At 46.1% G+C, this 20,337-nt stretch overlaps 1 protein-coding gene across 1 annotated transcript in view; it reads left to right on the top strand.

Moving 5' to 3' along the window:
• Nucleotides 1-2,439: 2,439 nt before the first annotated feature.
• psmf1 (proteasome inhibitor subunit 1) overlaps nt 2,440-20,337 on the top strand; it is a 55,479-nt gene continuing 37,581 nt past the window's right edge. Inside the window, exons 1-3 of the mRNA XM_038803784.1 lie at nt 2,440-2,614; nt 7,985-8,067; nt 17,566-17,763. Coding sequence (XP_038659712.1) covers nt 2,612-2,614; nt 7,985-8,067; nt 17,566-17,763 — 284 coding nt within the window. The 5' untranslated portion in view covers nt 2,440-2,611. The remainder of the gene's footprint in view (nt 2,615-7,984; nt 8,068-17,565; nt 17,764-20,337) is intronic.

Here is a 20,337-nt window from a genome sequence, read left to right as displayed (position 1 = left end):
ATAGGTCACAGCTTAGATGTACAGTTGGGAGTGAAGTTCAATCAAACATAGTCAGAAAGCTTGGTCAGTCCAGCAGGCAGAGAAGTCATAAGTTCCTTAGATATAGGAGCAGAATTAGACCATTTGGCCCATCAATTCTGCTCCGTCATTCGATCATGGTTGATCTCATCCTAGCCTTAACCCCACCAACCTGCCCGTTCTCCATAACCCTTCAACCCATTACCAATTAAAAATCTGTCTAACTCCTTCTCAGATTTACTCACTGTCCCAGCATCCACTGTGGTAGCAAATTCCAAACATTCACAACTCTTTGGGAGAAGTAGTTTTTCCTCAAATCTGTTTTAAATTTGCTACCTCTTATTCTAAGACCTATCGTTTTGGAATTTTCCACAAGAGGAAGCATCAGCTCCACGTCTACTTTATCCAAACCTTTTAGCACCTTGTATACTTCAATTAGATCTCCCCTCATTCTTCTAAACTTTGGAGAGTATCAGCCAAAATTGTTCAATCTCTCTTTCCCTGTATCCAAGACATTTATATAGATTGTAAATAGCCGGGGCCAAGGACCGAACCCTGTGGCACCTCACATCTTGTAATCCAGAAAAAGATCCATTTATCCCAACTCTCTTGCCTTCTATCTGTCAGTCAGTCTTCTATTCAAGCTGATAAATTACCCCTAATCCCATGTGATCTAACCTTGTGAATTAACCTGTGCGGCACCTTATCAAACGCCTTCCGAAAGTCCATATAATAATTTTTATTTGTGTCACAAGTAGGCTTACATTATCACTGCAATGAAGTTACTGTGAAAATCCCCTAGTCGCCACACTCCTGCACCTGTTCGGGTACATGGAGGGAGAATTTGGAATAAAAGCAAATTACTGATGATGCTGGAATCTGAAACCAAAGGGACAATGCTGGAAAATCTCAGCAGGGAGAGAAAAGAGCTAACGTTTCGAGTCCAGATGACCCTTTGTCAAAGCTAACATATTTTAGTTGTGAGGAATTGAGTATCTCCTTAAACAGCTGCCACTGCCCATCAGCTGTCCCACCCTTTAACCTTCCTGCCCTCTCTACCCGGGCCAAATCTGTCCTCATGCCTATATCATTTCCTTTGTTTAATTCCAGAATGCAAGTGTGGGACTCCACTTTCTTGCCCCCAAACTGAATTTTGATTCTATCACACTATGGTCATATTCCCCAGAGGATCCATAACTATGAGGTTATTAATGAATCCCTCCTCATTACACAAATCCAGAGTAGTCTGCTCCCTGGTTGGTTCAGCAACATGCTGTTCTGTGCTGTATGACGGTGACTCCCAATGGTCCTGGAGTCTCGGGAATTAAAGATGCATCTCCCTGGACGCTGCTGCCAGTGACACCTGAAACCATAGGGGGTACTTAAAAACAAAGCGTTCAATTGAAAAAGCACATTCCGTTCATAGTCAGAAAAAATATTCTAAACCGCAACCAATAAAGTGCTTCCAAAGCGTAGTCGTTATCATTTATGAACAGCAAGATCCCGCAAACAGCAATATGTTAAGTGGTCAAAAATCTGTTTTAGTGATGCTGATAGAAAGATAAGTATTGATCAGGACATCAGGAGGAATGCTCCTGTTCTTTTAAGTAATACCAGGGGGCCCTTTATGCCTACCTGAAAGGGGAGGCAGAACTTTGGTTTAACATGCAGGACTCCCTTGGGGAGTGTCAGGCTGGATGACATGCTCAGTTCTCAGGATTGGGGCCTGTAATCGCAGCGCAGATGTGACTGCTACCAACTGAGTTGCAGCTGATAAATTTAGGTAGTTTTCCCCAGTTTAGAAGGTTTAGCAACAGCCAAGTCAGTGGACCACTGAAGTGTGAACAGAGAATGTAATTGGTTATGACCGTACAGCCTAGTGGCACATAGCTCGTAATCAATCTTTCCACAAGAGGTCTTAAATATACAATCGTCAGTAACATGTTAAATTAATAATATAGGAGGAATTTCTTCGCATAATGTTGAGAATGTGGAACGCTCCCAAATGAAATGGTTGAAGCAATGATGTATTTAGGGGAAGTTTACAGCATGCATGAGGGTGAAGGGATTAGAGGGATATCAGGGCTGGGTGGGAAGAGTCTCATGTGGAGTATCAACATTGGCTTCTGGTTCTGTGCTGTCGGGATTTGTCATTTTCTAAGAAACTGCTTTGCGTCAACTCCAAACTTAGAATGTTACAGCACAGAAACAGGCCCAATTCGTCTATACTGGGGTTTCCCCCTTCATCCCACCTCACAACATAACCTGCTACTACTAACCCCCCCATTTATTCATCCAGCTTCCCTCTTCAATGCACCAATGTGGCATTGAAGGCAATATTTAAAATAATGCAGGAGAAAGTTACATTTTTATCCTTAATTAATATTTTAAATTGCGATCTTGTCTGTCTGACAGATTTTATTGATGTGCCTCTGCTTTGCAGGCCTCGCCTGATGAGAAGAAGAAAGAGCTGTTACCCACGGGTTGGAATGCCAATCAGGAGCTATACACACTGCGTTATAGCTCAGACCATGATCAGAAAGTACTCCTGTTAAAGGCAATCACTGTTGATTCCAGTCTGATAATTAATGTTATGGTAAGTGTATAATTAATCCAGTATTTCAGTGAGATTTTATTGTCTTCCGCAACATGTAGAGGCAGATTTGTAATCCCATTCAATTCCCTTGGAGCGGAGCCTCACAGAGTCATAAATGCTTACAGCACAGAAGGAGGCCATTCAGCCCATCATGTTTACACCGGTCAACAAAGATTTGACTGCACTAATCCCACTTTCTCGCGCTTGGTCCAGAACCCTGGAGGTTATGGCAGCGCAAATCAATATCGAAATACTTCTTAAATGTGACGTGCGTTTCTGACTCAACTACCACTTCGAGCAGTGATTTCCAGATTCCCACAACCGTCTGGGTGAAAAGGTTTCTCAACTCCTTCTGCCTCTCACCTTAAATCTATGCCCCATGGTTATTGACACTTGACCCCCCCCCACTAATAGAAAAAGTGCGTACCTATCCACCCTATCTGTGCCCTTCATTATCTTATGCACCTCTATCGGGTCCACCCTCAACCGTTGCTGCTCCAAGGGAAACAGCCCCAGCCTATCCAAACTCTCCTCATAGCTCAGACCCTCCACTCTAAGCAGCACCCTGACAAACCTCCACTGCACCCTCTCCAGTGCAATCACATCCTTCCCATAACTGCACGCAGTGTTTCAGTTGTGCCCCAACCAGCACTTTATGCATTTCCAGCATGACCTCCCTGCTCTTGTATTCTATGCCTCTGCTAGTAAAGGCACATTTTGGGTTTAGAGGGATACGGCACAAGGAAGTGTTGAGGGTTTTGGCAAAGGTTGGTATCATGACCGGTACAGGATTCGAGGGCCGAAGGGCCTGTTCCTGTGCTGTATTGTTCTTTGTTTGTTCTTTGTATCCCATTTGCCTCCTTAACAACCTTATCTACCTGCCCTGCCACCTTCAGGGATCTGTGAATATGCACTCCCAAGGTCCCTCTGATCTTCAGTACTATTGGGAACCCAGCCTATTGGGAGTCCAGTTTTGATGGCCCAGGGAATGTCCTTTGGAGACTCCAAGGGTAACAGCACGATGACAGGAAGAGAAGCGATTGCAGGATATTTTTTTGGCATGGCTTGTGGAACCAAATGAGTGAAGTCGTCCTGAACTGAAGCAATAGTAAAAATGGCTGTGGAGGGCACTGTCGTAGTTGACCATGTCAATGACCGCAGAGAAGTGAAGGCATTCAAGGAGAAATAGTGTGCCACCGTCATGGAGAGGCAGTGCTTTTTTTACATTAATAGTGAATCACAGAATCATAGAATTTACAGTGCAGAAGTGCTTTAAAAATGTAAATTGTTTTTGGTGCTAGCACCTCTAATATTCATACACATTACCACCTTGAGTTGAGAATCACATTGCCAACTAGGTCAATGGTTTTCAAAGTGGGGTCGCAATCCTCGGGTGGGTCGCGGGTTGTTAAAAAATTGATTTTGCAAAGATTCCCTGACTTTATTTCTCTGGGTCAATGAAATACATATTCTCTCTGCAGTACACGGTATGATTACATGAGGCAATATACAGGTCTATGTGCCTTGTATGTTCAATTGGCACCAATTTTCTTTCACTTTCTATTAAGTTGATTCACACTCTTTCTATGCGACACATCAAATGACAGGCTGCGGGTAACCCATGGATCATTTTGTCATCCAAAAGAGAGGTCCAGAGACACTAGTAGCCGATAAACCTACTGGCCAGGATCTCGCATCCAAATCTGCCAGCGAAAACGTTAGTTACTCCGCCGACTCCACAACACTATGAATAGAGCGCCTGAAATTATTTGGTCGCGTTAGTGAACCATTTCTTTAAAGTGGGTCCCCTGAAACAAAGTTTGGAAACCACTGAGCTGGATGATACTAAATAAGTGGTGGGTATGAATAGGCAAAGCAAGTGAGCTAAACAGTGGCCAATAACATTCAGTGAAGACATCGGACAAAACGAGTCTTAGGAATACATATTCTGTGAGTGATGTTGAAATAGACAACAGCGAAGTTGAAAGTGATTGTTTTAAAAAAACAACTTCATTTTCTTCCATCTTTCATGTCCTAAAGCACTTTCCAGTCAGTGAAATACTTTTGAAAAATACTCTCTTGTAGGAAATATAATTGCAGACTTCCCATGCAATGGTTCAGCCATCCCAGAGCAGCAGTCAACAAAGCAAACATAATTTTGTGATACATAAGCCCCACCAGGTCCACGGGGGAACCATTATCCATCTCCCCACAGGGCTTGTGGAGTACAAGCTTCCCCGGTCGTGAGCGGAGGCCCACTCAGCTGGGCCTCGTAAAACCCAGCATAAAAGCCGGCCCGAGCAGGGAGCGGCATCTTGTTTGTCCCAACGGGGACTGTGATTGGTATATGGTTACTGCCGTGGGCAGACTTTACATTAAAGGTAAATAAACCTTTATAATTCTTACTTCTGGCTTCCCTGGTCATTAAACTGGCGACAAAGAAAAACAAAACTCCGGACTCTGTTGCAAGATGCCCCCAGAAGATGACCGGGAAATTAAGGTTCAAAGATGCAGGGTTTTGGTAAATTGGAGGCTTTTGTCACAGGCCTGGAAGATTGGGCCCAATATGCAGAATGTATGAGGTACTTTTTTCAGCCGATTGGGCATTTTGGGAGAAGACCGGCAAACCGTGATCCTCTGAACACTTCTGGGGCCCCAACCTTCAGGATTATAAAGAGCCTTAACTGCTCCTGATTACAAATCATTTGATGAGTTAGTTGAAAATGAAATGAAATGAAAAAATGAAAATCGCTTATTGTCACGAGTAGGCTTCAATGAAGTTACTGTGAAAAGCCCCTAGTCGCCACATTCCGGCGCCTGTCCGGGGAGGCTGGTACGGGAATCGAACCGTGCTGCTGGCCTGCTTGGTCTGCTTTAAAAGCCAGCGATTTAGCTGAGTGAGCTAAACCAGCCCTGGTTGCACTGGTGCCTGACCATTATGATCCAAAGCCATCCCTTACAGGTTCAAGACGGCTTTGCGAACTCCAGGAATTGACCCGCTTCAGGCGCCTGGCGGAGCGCTGTGAGTTTGGGCCATCCCTTTCAGAAATGTTAAATCATTAGTCTTGCCTGTGCAATCAATAACACAGCTACGCAAAGGAAGCTGTTGGTGGAGCCCACATTAAATTTAAAGCGGGCCACTGAGTTAGCACTGTCCCACGAAAATGCTGAGAAAGGAGTACAGGAATTTAAAGGAAGAGCTTGGCGGTGGTATTTGGGGGTCAAGAAATTTCATCAGTATGGCTATAGGCGACACTTCATCGTTACAGACCACTCGCCTTTTGCTGGGCCTCTTTAAAGAGGACAAGGGGATTCCCCCCCCCCCCCCCCCCCAATAACATCGGCCGGATTCGTCTATAAGGTGGCCTCGACTACATCAAGGGCCGTTGTCGAGAAGTTGAGGTGCTATTTCAGCACACACGGGATCCCTGAGCACTGGTGACTGACAACGGAAACCCGTTCACGAGTGAAGGATTTGCAACGTTCACGAAGATGAACGGGATCCGACACACCAGAACCTCCCCATATTATCTGTCATCAAACAGCCTGGCTAAACAGGCGGCTCATGCATTTAAAAGAGGAATGAGGAAGCAGACCAAAGGCTCCCTGGACACGCAGCTGGTAAGATTCCTTTTTAATTACAGGATTATGCCACATGTGACAGCAGGGTAGCACCAAGGGAGCTGCTGATGTGCCATCGTCTCAGAATGGGTGGGAAAGGATAATAACAGCAAGATGCACAGAGACGGTATCATGACCATTGAACGCCAGGGCAGAATTTCCAAACAGGAGGCAAGATCTACATCCGCATTTTGGAGATGATGCACTTTTGCTCCCAGGGGTCATAGTGGAGAAAACAGGACCCTCTCATACAAAACCAAGTTCCAAGGGAGGGCCCCACGTAAGCACGTGGACCACCTAAAGGAGTGAAAGTCCACTCTACAGGATTGCCAGCCAGGAACGTCGATACCTCTGCCTTATCAGGAAACACGCCTCAGCCAGGGAATGCATCCAACTGTGGCCCAAAGACTGTGCCATCAGGATGATGATGACTCTGGCTCAGAAATGGACACAGAGGCGTCCATGCAGACAGACAGACAATGTTATGTCCAGGTACGGGATCCGGATGTTGGCCCTCCAGAAGCCGTCCAGGAAAAGTTGGTCAACCAACCGTTACACACAACCTGACCCAGACCCGCCAGAAAGTCAGCGGCACAAAAAGCCTCCTCAGGTGGTGGCAGAGGGGGAACTTTCAGACTGGGTGGGGCAGAGAGCAGGACAGTGAGATAACCTCCAGGGGGAAACCATTATCGAGTTCCCCATGAGGTTTGTGGAGCAAGAGCTTCCCCAGTAGTGGACATTGACCCGTTCAGCTGGGGCTTGCAAAATCGGCCTGAACAGGGACCGGCATGTTGGTTGCCCCGATGTGGATTGTAATACATATATGGTTACTGCCATGGACAGACTTTATGTTAAAGTGAAATTATTCTTTACCATTCCTGCTGCTGGCTTCCTTGATCATTAAAATAAGCAAAGCAATAAATGGCAAGTTGGAAGACGTCACACTAGAAACTGTACAGTTAAACCTCACCTTGTGTACTGAGTGCAGTTCTGGTCTTGGAGACGTCCTGTAAATTGTGCATTGAACAGCCTGAGAGCTAAATTTTAAAATGATCATCCTTCTTTTCAAATCTCTCCATGGCCTCCTCCCCTCGTCATCTTTGAAATCTCTTCCTGCACTAAAATCTTTTGAGGTCTTTAAGCACTTCCAATTCTGGCCCCCTTGTACATTCCTGATCACTCCACTATCAACAGCCAAACCTTCAGCGGGCTAGCGCCTTAGCTCTGAAATTCCCTTTGTGAGCTTCTTCACCACTTCTCCTTTGAGAAGCCTCTTAGAAACCTCCTCTTTAAGCAAGGCTTGGGTTGCTTGTCCTAATATCTAATTTTGTGGCTGTGTCAATAATAATGCTCCAGGGATTTACAGTGATAAAGACGCAATAGAAATCCAGGTTTTGGTGGTGTCGTCTCAAGGGACTGAGTTGTGAGGAAAAACTGCAGTGCCTTGAGTTTTTGACGCATGAGGGAAGGGGGCGAGGTGGGTCCAATCAGAGGCAAATAAGATTGTCCAGATATAGATGGGGGTAAATCCAAACAGCATAAATGGGACAGTCGCTCAGGAAAACACAGTGCAACAGCAGGAGAAAAACTTGGGGCTGATGTCATGAATACCTGACAGGAAGATCATGATGTCATGAATACCTGACAGGAAGCAGAGCAGTTTGTGTGAGAGACTGAATGAATGGCCTTTCTTATCTCTGTCTATGTTATCTTGTATCTATTCATTCTGTTGCTTTTGTTTCTTTTCAGAATTGCCAGTCTGAACAGGTTGTAGATTGGACAGTGAATTTAAATGACTATATCAGCTCAGATCACCTGCAGCAATATGACAGGTAAATATGCAAGGGCTGATTTCTGACTGAACCTTACAATGCATCCGGTTTGACAATTAGGATAATGGCGGGATTCAGTAGCGACGAGTATTGGAGTCTTTATTTATACTATGGATTTGGATTTGTTTATTGTCACTTATACCGAGGTACAGGGAAAAGTATTTTTCTGCATGCAGTTCAAGCAGATCATTTAGTACATAAGGTGTTCAGTATTCGGCTTAACATTGGCCCTTTGCTATCCTTCTGTATGCCTTTAGCATACTGAAATTATGACTCATTGCTCTGTTCCAATTCATTCCTTTTAGGACCTCAAATGAGCTTCTCAACTGTTCTCCTCGAGTTTATAGGCTTTTAAAATCCTAACTGGTTCACCAAGCCAGGCCCATCCTTTCTTTATTCACAAGATGTGGACGTCACTCTTTAAGCCAACCTTTTTTTTAAACATATATATATATATATATATATTTTTTTTTTTTGAATTAACTTTTCCAATTAAGGGGCATTAGTGTGGCCAATCCACCTACCCTACACATCTTTGCATTGTGGGGTGAGACCCACGCAGACACGGGGAAAATGTGTAAACTCCAACAGTTGACCCGGGGCCAGGATCAAACCCAGGTCTTTGGCGCCGTGAGACACAGTGCTAACCACTGTGCCACCACGTTGCCTCATTTAGGCCAATCATTATAGTCCATCCATGTTTGCCCTTGAGATTACTTTGATGAGCTTCCTTACATTGAATTTACAGTGCAGAAGGAGGCCATTCGGCCCATCGAGTCTGCACCGGCTCCTGGAAAGAGCACCCGACCCAAGGTCAACACCTCCACCCTATCCCCATAACCCAGTAACCCCACCCAACACTAAGGACAATTTTGGACAGTAAGGGCAATTTATCATGGCCAATCCACCTAACCTGCACATCTTTGGACTGTGGGAGGAAACCGGAGCACCCGGAGGAAACCCACGCAGACACGGGGAGAATGTGCAGTCTCCGCACATGCAGTCACCCAAGCCGTGAATTAAATCCGAGTTACTGGTGCTGTGAAGCCATAGTGCTAACCACTGTGCTACAGTGCTGCCCATTAGTGAAGATGATCAGTTTTTCCAACAATCTGGTAGTTTCATGGTTATTATTACGAAGATTATGGGCGGGATTCTGTGATCCTGAGGCTAAGTGTTGACGCCGTCGGAAAAGCCGTCGTGTTTCTCGACAGCGTCAACACGGCCTCAGGATCAGCAATTCTGGCCCCTACAGGGGGCCAGCGCGGCACTGGAGCAGTTCATGCCGCTCCAGCTGCTGATCCAGGCGTCAAATACGCGCCACAGGATCCGCGCATGCGCAGTGGCTTCCTTCAACGCGCCGGCCCCGACGCAACATGGCGCAGGACTACAGGGCCGGCGCCGAGGGAAGGAAGCTGCCAGCCAGAGAGGCTGGCTGCCGATCAGTGGGCCCCGATTGTGGGCCAGGCCATATCGGAGGCCCCCCCCCCCCCCCCCCCCCCGGGATTGGACACCACCCTCCCGCCCACAGGCCGCCCCCGGACCCTTCAACGCCGCGGTCCCATCGGCTAATAGGTGTGGGCGGCGCCACCAGACGCGGCGTTTTTACGGCCGCTTGGCCCATCCTGGGCTGAGAAACGGCGGGCCAGCCTCATAGAGCGGCCCCCCACCGGCACCGCGCCAATCATGCTGGTGCCAATTTGCTCCTCTGCGGAGAATCGCGTGCCAGCGTCGGAGCAGTCTGGCGCAATTCGCGCCAGTCGTGGGGATTCTCCAGCCCGGCCCCAGGCTGAGAGAATCCCGTCCCATGTTTTTACTCCAGATTTATTGAACTTAGTGAATTTAAATTCTCTGGCTGCTATAATGGGACAATATGAACATATGAATTAGGAGGAAGCCACTCAGCCCTTTGAGCCTAACCCGCAATCCAATAAACTCATGGCTGACCTGATTGCAACCTCAACTCCACATTCCCCCCTGTCTCCAATAACGTTTCACCCTTTGCTGATCCAGAATATATCCATCTCAGTATTAAAGATATTCAAAGACTGCTGCCATCACCTTTAGAGGAAGAGAGTTCCAAAGTATCTCAATCGTCAGAGAAAATATCTCTTTGCATGTGTGTCCTAAATGGGTGACTCATTAATTTGAAACAGTGACCCCTAGTTCTAGATTCTTCCAGAAGAGGAAAGAAACATCCTGTCCACATCCACTCTGTCAAGACCCATCAGGATCTTAAAGGTTACAATCATGTCACCTCTTATTATTCTAATCTGTAACAGATACAAGCCTAACCTGCCCAATCTTTCCTCATCAGACAGCCTGACCTATCCAGGTATTCGCTTGGTGAACTTTCTCTGAACTGCTTCCAACGGATTTACATCCTTCCTTTAATAAAGAGACCAATGCTGTATATAGTATCCAAATGTGGTCTCACCAATGCATAACCTCCCCAATTCCCCTTGCAATAAATGATAACATTGTGTTAGCTTTCCTAATTACTTGCTGTACCTATATATTAGTCTTCTGTGATTCATGCACTAGGACACTCAGATCCTTCTGCACCTCAGAACTCTGCAATCTCAGCACAGTTTAAACTGATACTCAAACCTCGATACATGCAACCTCCTTTGTTTAACATAAATATAACTAGGTTTGAATCTAACATTGCGCTCAAAACTTAAAGGTTCTTTTACAACAAGATTATTAATTAACCCATTTTCATTACGTAGCCCGTCCACTAGGTGGCTCCTCAACAAACTGCTCGAGAAACCCATCCCGAGCACATTTGAGAAATTCATCTTCCTCCGCATTAGTGCTCACTTGGTTTAACGAATCCACGTGCAGATTAAAGTCATCCATGATTACTGTGTTGCCCATTTGTTTTTATTCATTCTTCAGATGTTGGCGGTGCTGGCTGGACCAGCATTTGTTGCCCATTCCTAGTTGCCCTTGAACTGAGTGGCTTACTAGCCCATTTCAGTGGGGGAGCAGTGAAGGGTTAACCGCATCGCTGTGTCGGTCTGGAGTCACATGTAGGCCAGACCGGGTAAGGACGGCAGATTTCCTTCCCTGAAGGATATTAGTGAACCAGATGGGTTTTTATGACAATCAGCAATGGTTTGATGGTCATCATTAGACTTTTCAGATTTATTTTACCGAATTCAAATTTCACCATCATCCGTAATGGGATTCGAACCCAGGACCTCAGAGCTTCAGTCTGAGTCTGTGCTATATGACTCTCTCACCTCCTGATTAATGCCATGCCCCACGTTACCATTACTATTAGGTGACCGCTAAACAACTAACTAATGTCTGCTGCCCTTTGTTGTTTCTTTGCTCCATCCAAACAGATTCCCCATGTTGTTCTTCCGATCTGAAATCCTCCCTTACTGGCACTGATCCCTTCCCTTATTATCAGCGTGACTCCATCTTCTTTCTCTTCCTCTCTGTCCTTCCCAAATGTCGAATATCCTTGAATATTCACCTCCCAATCTTGGTCACTGTGCAGCCATGTTTCTGTAATGGCAATTTCTCATACCCATCTACCTCGATCTGTGCCTTCAGATAGTCTACCTTGTTGCAACTGCTGTACGCATTCAGGTAGAGTAACCTTAACTTTATCTTTGTGACATATATCTGCATTTGAAACATACACAACGCTTTGCATTGCTTCTCCCACATTCTAGTCCACCTACTACTTCCTGTTACCAATTTTACGTCCTTCCAATTTGAGCCACCTTTCAGGTTCCTTGGGCACATGGGGCAGGATGTCCTACAACATAGTAGGATCTGGTGTTCAGGATTTGCTTCCTTTTCTTTCCTTCGCTGCCGCCACTTCCTCATCATTCAGCCTTTGGACTCAACGCATGAATGCATCTTTTTGCGGACAGATTGCCGCCATTTTGAACCCTTGGTGGTAAGCTCCTCCCACTCATTAATCTCAATGCTACCACAACTCAAGAGGACCTTCAGAGTTTCTTGAAGCATTTTCTTTTTTCTCCCGTGAAACATTTGCCTTTTGAGGGTTGAGAAAACCTGGCCTGACGGGTGAGATGCTCTTGGTCCATCTAGACAAGTGTCCGGTCCATTGTAGTGGATTTTTCAGGGGTTTAGCCTGAATGCTTATGAAGCTGGCTTTAAGAAGGACACAGATGAGCATAGAACATAGTGCAGAAGGAGGCCATTCGGCCCATCGAGTCTGCACCGACCCACAAGCTCTCACATCCACCCTATCCCTGTAACCCAATAACCCCATCTACCCTTTTTGGTCACTACGGGCAATTTATCATGGCTAATCCACCTAACCTGCACGTCTTTGGACTGTGGGAGGAAACCGGAACACCCAGAGGAAACACACGCAGACACGGGGAGACCGTGCAGACAGTGACCCAGTGGGGAATCGAACCTGGCGCTGTGAAGCCACAGTGCTATCCGCTTGTGCTGCCCACAATCCTTATTCGACATCCTCCCATTGATCCAGAAGATTCAGCAGAAGCATTAGTAATGGAGTTTCTCTCGCGCTCTTATGTGTCACTGATACAGGTGGCACCGTAGCACAGTGGTTAGCACTGTTGTTTCACAGGGCCAGGGTCCCGGGTGTGATTCCCACTTGGGTCACTGTCTGTGCAGAATTGCACGTTCTCCCCATGTCTGCGTGAGTTCCTCCGGGTGCTCCGGTTTCCTCCCACGTGTCCCGAGAGACGTGCTGTTTGGTGATTTGGACATTCTGAATTCTCCCTCAGTGTACCCGCCGGAGTGTGGCGACTAGGTGATTTTTACAATAACTTTGTTGCAATGTTAATGTAAGCCTACTTGTGACACTAATAAAGATTATTATTACATAGTCAATATCTCACTGCGGTACAGGAGAATGGTGGAAACATCTTCTCTGTATTCCAGGTTTTTTTTGATGTGGTAAGAGCAAAGGGTAAGAGAAAAAAGCCATTCAGCCCATTGAATCTTCTGCATTTCTCTTTGATCATGCTGCACTGGCCCTCAACTCTGTTTTCTGGATATTCCTTGATAACTGGTATTAATAAAAAGAGAAGACTGACGTGTGACTTGATAGAGGTATGAAGTGTTTCAATAGGGTAGACTTTGAGATGGTTTCAATGTGGGACAATTCCAAAACTAATATAAAATTTTAATAAATGTGAGGTGGTCACAAATAAATCCAATAAGAAATTCAGAAGAAACGTCTTCACCCAGAGATTGGGAATAATGTGGAACTTGTTCCCACGTGGCATGGTTAAGGTGAGTAGTATAGGGAAAGCTAGAGATGGACACGTGGAGAAAAGAATAGAAGGTCAAGCTGCAATGGTGATCGAGTAAGGTTGGAAATGGCTTATGTGGAGCATCAGCACCAGTATAGAGCAGTTGGGCTGAATGGCCTGTTTCTATCTTGTAAAGTTCTAAGTTTAAAAAAAAGGCTGTTGATTTCAGTCTTGAATAATTTTACTTCCCCCCCCCCCCCCAGCCTCCATTGCCTTCTGGGAGAAGAATGTTCTGGATTTCCATACCCCTTTTGTGTGGAAAAAATGCTTCCTGATTTCACTCCAAATGGCTTGACTCTAATTTTAAGATAATTTTATCCTGAACACAGGAGTAGCTGTAAACTACGCCCCAGACCAGCTCCATTTTTTTTAATAGTTCCATGTTCTCTCCGGCTACCTGGGCTAAGTGGCAGTCCTTTTGACCTTTGATGAATTTTAACCAAAGTCCAAAGGATGTAAAGCTTTTAATATGTTCTCTCTGGGTGTTGAGGAGTATAATTAAAACACGGGAGGAAGGAAATGTTTTGATGCCTGAGCTGGCAAACTGGGGCTGAAAGGATCCCATCATTTGTAAGGAAGACAGATTGGCAGCAGAATAGCTGCTCCCGGCAGCACTGCAGCACCTAATGTCGATAGCTGTAATTTGCTGCGCTTGTCAGTAAGGAATGGTACTGCTGCATGTCAGAATAATTCCACTCCCAGTGCAGCCTGCTGATTTCTCTGCAACAGCTCCGGCTTTAACATTTTGACAGGTCGAGAATGCTGCAATCTGCCGGGCTGTTCGATATTAGGCTGGTTCTGGCAGCAATCCAGCAATCGGACAGCACGGTTTGACTTTCACTGGATCAAGACCCAAGAACAAGAGCACGTATGTCGTAAACGGCACTAGACAATTGGAAAAAGATAAAGGAAATTATTAACAATTTCTACAGCGCCTTTTCATAGCTGATGGGCAGCAAAGCCACTTGTAAAGCCAGCACAATGACAGTGCAAGAATGGAATGTGAGACCATCTTGGTCAAAACCAAGATCTGTCTTCAATCTTGCTGTATATGTTTTATGTGCCTTTAATCACTCAGTTCTTGTGCTGTACATTTCACATTTAATGACATTGTTCTCTAATAACACTGGATGCATACACACAAAGGAAACATGTTTGTTCATTCACCAGCAAGGGGCATCATGGCAAGACCAGCATTTATTGCCCATCCCTAATTGCCCTTGAAAAGATGGTAAGCTGCTTTCTTGAACCCCTGGAGTAGGTGCTGCAAAGATGCTCCCACGGGATTATTGGGAAGAGAATTGTCAACTCGGTGTGACAAAGGACATAGTCGCCCAAATAAGTGGGTCGATCCAGATCTGGCCTGTTTTCCATCTCCCACCTCTTTATTCTTTGGTGGTCCTACCTTCAGGCACCTAGGCCTTAAAGACCCCCTCCCGACTTCCGTGCCTGCCCCCTCTGTCCAAGCGCCTCTTCTGTTCGTGACATTACCCCCCCATCCATATGGCACCCACCTCCATGCCACATCCCCCCCTCCTCTGTACGTGGCCAACCCCCCCCCCCCCAAATTTGCCACGCCTCTCCCAAGACTAACTTTGTTCCCCACAGCTGCTCCCCATCCTCGGTCTCCCGTTCACTGTTGTAAAGTGTCTTTGCATCCTTTATTGTGTTAAAGACACTGGCTGGGATTCTCTGAAGCCCCGTGCCGTAACCGCGCTCGGCGCAGGGTCGGAGAATGGGCCGTCAGACCCGCGATCGGGTACGACGCCTTCCCGCGATTCTCCAGGGACCGGAGAATCGCCGCCAGTCGTGCGCGGTTGGCATGTCGTGGGTCGGGGGCCATGGTCCCCCCGGCGATTCTCCGTCGGCAACTGGCCGAGTTCCGGCCGGCGTGGTTCACTCGTGGTTCCACCCCGGCGGGCACTCGGAGTGGCGGCTGCAGACACAGTCCGCGGACGCCGTGGTGGGGGGCGGGGGGGGGGTCCGTCACTGGGGGAGGGGGGGGGCCTCCAGGACGGCCAGGCTTGTGATCGGGGGGGCCACCGATCAGCGGGCGTGCGATCTGGGGGGGGCCTATATTGTCAGGGCTGGCCCACTGTGTCAATCCGACATGCTGCGCGGCAGCCGCTGCAAGCATGCGCGGACCTGCGGCCGGAAGTACAGGGCCCCGTATCGGCAGCCGGTGCTGCATGGACTACTTCAGGGCCCAGCTAGCCCCCTTCAAAACGGAGAAACACTCTGGATCTTTGAGAAGAAAAGTCCAGAGTGATTTGCGCCCGTTATCCCATGGGCCTGGGAACATAGCCCCATTATCAGAGAATTCCCCCCACCATATAAATGCAGGTTGTCAGTGTTGTCTTGTTTTGCATTCGCAGTAGCAGGAAAATATTGCATGGATCAAAGGAACTCAATAAATGACCTGGGGCATAAACAGCTGATGGGGGTGGGGAGAAGGAAGATACAAACATTAAAAGAAAGAAGCCTTTTTTTCCAACAGACAAAAAATCGATCCTGTCTCGATGAGCTCAGAAAGAATCCTCCAATCTGAGGAAATAAGTAATTTGAGTCTTCCCCAGAGTTCTTCAAATGTATCAGAGACCTTGAGCTGAGCGGATAGTTGTGCACCTTTTACTCTACTCCTGTCAGTTTTAGAGAACTTGCGTTTCATCTTCCAGGATAATGGGCCTGTGGCGGTGGAGAATTTAGGTTTTTGTTGGTAGCAAAGGGTAATGACTGATATGTTTTTATGATTGGAGTTCTGCAGGGCCCAGTGTTAGCGCTCTGCTATTCGTGGTTATATATCATTGATTTAGATTTAAATGTGGGAGACATGATTAAGACGTCTGCAGATGATGCAAAAATCAATCCTTTTGTTGGAAGGTGTGAGGTTTTCATAATTACAGCAAGGATTACAAACCAAAATCTCTGCAATTGTACTTTCTTTCACGGTGGCAGAACAAGTTGAGAAGGCAGTTTAAGAAGACAAATAGCATCCTTGGCTTTATTAATGGAGTTCAAAAGCAAGGAGATTATGCTTATCCTTTATAAATCGCTGGCTAGTCCTCAGTTAGGCTATTGTGATCGATTCCGGGAACCACACTTTAGGAAGCTTTGGAGAGGAGGGTGCAGAGGAGATTTATTAGAAAGGTACTGGGGATAAGACACTTCAGCTATGTGAAGAAAGTACAGAAGCTGTTGTTCATCTCCTTGGAACCATGAAGAGAAATTTGATAGGGGTAATCAAAATCATGAATGGTTTTGATTGGAAACATAAGGCAGGGTTGGTGATAAGAGGGCTCAGATTTTTAATAATTGGAATAAGAACCGAAGAGGAGATGTTTAAACAGCAAGTTTGATCAGGAACATAGGAATTAGGAGCAGAAATTGTCCATTCAGCCCCTCGAACCTGCTCCGCCATTCAATCAGATCATGGCTGATCTCTTCCTGGTCTCAAATCCATCTCCCCACCTGTTCCCCATATATCTTTAACCTGTTTTTTTTATCAGAAATATATCTCCTCCTTGAAACCATTTAATGACTCAGACTCCACCGCACCATGGGGCAGCGAGATCCAGAAATTCACCACTCTCTGCGAGAAGTAGTTCCTCCTCATCTCAGTTCCAAATCTACCCCCTCTCAACCTATATCTGTGACCTCTCTTTCTAGATTGTCCCACAGGGGAAATATTTGGCCTGGGTTTACTTTATCAATCCCTTTTAATATATTTATATACCTCGATCGGATCCCCTCTCATCCTTCTAAACTCCAGCGAGAATAAGCCCAAACTGTTTAATCTCTCCTCGTACGTCAACCCCTTCATCCCCGGAATCAATCTGGTGAGCCTCCTCTGACCTGCCTCCAATGTCACCACATCTTTCCTCAAATAAGGAGACCAAAACTGGACACAATACGCCAGATGTAGTCTCACCATCACCCTATTGTCGTGACCTGGAATGCAGATTCATTAATAGCATTCAAAAAGGAAATTGCAGGGCTAGAGGGAAAGAATGTGGGCCGTGGGACTAATTGGATAGCACATCCAAAGAGTGAGCACAAGTATGATGGGCCAAATGGCCTCCTTTTGTACTGTATCATTCTAAGACGATATTCAAGTCACTCTCCTCAATGGTACAAATGCATCCCACAGTTGTTATTATCCTCATTTATCAAGAATTTTTTGACGCTCAAATGAGAATGTTTTTCTGCCTCTTCTCCAAAACAGAGTCTTCAAGAAGGAAGAGGAGTTGCGGAGGCATATTGAATCAACAATAGTTTCTCCTTTAGTTGGCACGAAACAGAGGGCTGGAGGAGGGCCACAGAAAGGAAAGAAGCCAGTTCATCCTATTCCAGGTGCTCAACCACACAGAGACACCAACCCATTCTCCATTCCACCCAATGCACCACAGAGGCAGCCCCCCTGGTGAGTAGGGAATCTCTTTACTATTAAAGAAGGTGGGTCAGTGGATGCACCCAACCTTTCAGCACAAAATAAGGTTGGCAAAGAGAGAAGACGATTCTATAAATTGCAGCATTTTAAAGAATGATTGCCTTTATGCAGCATCCGTCATGACACCAATATCCCAAAGCACCTTACAGCCGATGAAGTACTTTGAGGTGTCATGTTACGACACCCTGGGCTAGAGCGCGGTCAATTCCAACCCCACTTAACCCAGTCACAATACAAGTCAATTAACCAATAATTATTAGGAAAATATCCAAAGTCTTTGGGCCTTGGCTGCCCAATAATTACAGTCACCAGGTTTGTAAATGTAAACACAATTACTGTTTCTTTATAACTATCATGGAATATAACTGGTTAATGACAAACTAATACCTAATACCCACTTTACCCTCCAATCTCTGCACAGGCACAAGACAGACAGACACAGAGGGGTGGAAAGGGGTAAAAATCACAAGTGGAGGGAATCATAGAATCATAGAATTTACAGTGCAGAAGGAGGCCATTTGGCTCATCGGGTCTGCCCCGGCTCTTGGAAAGAGCACCCTACCCAATGTCCTCACCTCCACCCTATCCCCATATCCCAATAACCCCACCCAACACTAAGGGCAATTTATCATGGCCAATCCACCTAACCTGAACGTCTTTGGATTGTGGGAGGAAACTGGAGCACCCGGAGGAAACCCACGCAGACACGGGGAGACCGTGCAGACTCCGCACAGACAGCGACCCATTGGGGAATCGAACCTGGGACCCTGGCGCTGTAAAGCCACAGTGCTATCCTCTTGTGCTACCGTGCTGTCCCAGAAGAAATAGTCTTTGCTCCATATGATGGTTTTAGCACACTTTTCTTCACAACGACCTTGCAGATTAAAGACTTTGGTTTGCAGCCTGTAATGGTCTTCTTTATTCTTTCACACTGTTCAAACTTTACTTTCAATTTGAGGTTTGTCCTTGGACCTCAGTAGGTTCAAGAGTGCAGCATCCGCAGGCTATCTGGAGAGAGACAGCCCACACAGTAGCCTTCTGGAGACAGGTATCTGGATCTTTCTGGAGCGAGTAAGTTGGATCTTTCTTTCACCATGTTGCCAGAATCAAAACTCAAACCAAACTCAAACCTTGGACTCTGGTAAGCATTCCAGTGGAATAGGATCCAATCACCACGTGTTACCGGGCAGAGCACAGCCATTTGGGCCAATCAATTGGCCATCAGCTAATCAATCGAACCGAGTCACAACGATTCTCTCTGTCTCTGATGCCAACCAGTCTGCAGCTTCTGTTCAAACCAGCACAGTCTTCAATTCTTCCTGTTTGAACTAAAGACACAGCTTCTTGCCGAAAAGTAACATGTCCATTAATCAAACATGGATCAAAAATGTATCGGCCAAAGTAAAAGAAAGAGGAAATAGGCGAATATGCAGGAAGGACCCTTAAAGTAGCCGTTGTCATACCATAGGGAAACATGGCCACCAGTTTGTGCACAGCAAGCTCCCACAACGGGAGAACCTCCTCTGCTCTTTGAAAAGTAACATGAGAACTTTTAAGTCCACATGAGAGTGCAGATTGGACCTTGATTTCACCCCTCCTCTGAAAAGAGACATCTTCAACAATGCAGCACTCTCCCAATATTGCACGATATTGTTAGCCTGAATTATACGCACATGCTTTTGAAGTGTGGCTCGAACCCACGGCCTTCTGACTCATAGCTGAAAGTTCCAGTATTAGGTAAGGAAGAAACAACCTTTTATTTAGTACCTTCCGCGTTCTGAGGAAGTCTCATTAAATTTTCATGATGAAGATGCTGCTCTCTCTGGTACTCCTATCCCACAGGATGTCTAGGTTTCTCAAAATCTGTGGCATTTGCAGTGGTAATATCTTAGCGAGGTGGGGGGGGGGGGAGAAGGGTTACAATTTCAATCATAGAATTTAACCGCACAGAAGGAGGCCATTCAGTCTAACGTGCCTGTGCTCACTCTTTCGACAGAGGTAGATCATTCTAGTTTTTAATGTGAAAAGAGAATGTGCTCTTGATTTGAACTCCATGGGGCTGATATTTATTTCCATGCTGCACACGTCCACTCCTGGCAACGAATTATCTCATTATTGTCTGGTCGGGTTCATCACAAGTCAACAGAAGAGGGAGTTCTGGTCAATATTTTGTGTGTAGTGACAGTAATGTGGGACAGTCCTCTGACAGAGGAAGCTCGGTGACCACCCCAGGAGGGGTTGTATGCTTTAAACTGCAGGAGTGGGAAAGGGCGATGGGAGATGCGACACTGTTTCTCTGAACAACGAAAGGTAAAGATAAGCAAGTGAGTTAGCATTAAAAAAAACCAAGGACATCAATGACAAAACTGGCAAGGCCTCGAACACAATTCGAAATGAGAAGTGACCAGATAAGAAGGCAGAGCAAATAGAGTGCCGGAACTTGCTGCCTCTTCTGGGTGAAATTGATGCCTTTGGAAAGGTACTGAATCAATAGCAGTTGGGGAAGTGGACTGCAGCTTGTAGAGCTCTGTTTGATTCACACACGAG

Source organism: Scyliorhinus canicula, chromosome 7, assembly GCF_902713615.1.
Source record: "Scyliorhinus canicula chromosome 7, sScyCan1.1, whole genome shotgun sequence".
In the NCBI taxonomy this organism is placed as follows: Eukaryota; Metazoa; Chordata; class Chondrichthyes; order Carcharhiniformes; family Scyliorhinidae; genus Scyliorhinus; species Scyliorhinus canicula.
Note: the sequence above shows the minus strand (reverse complement) of the source record. Positions and strands in the feature narration are given on the sequence as shown.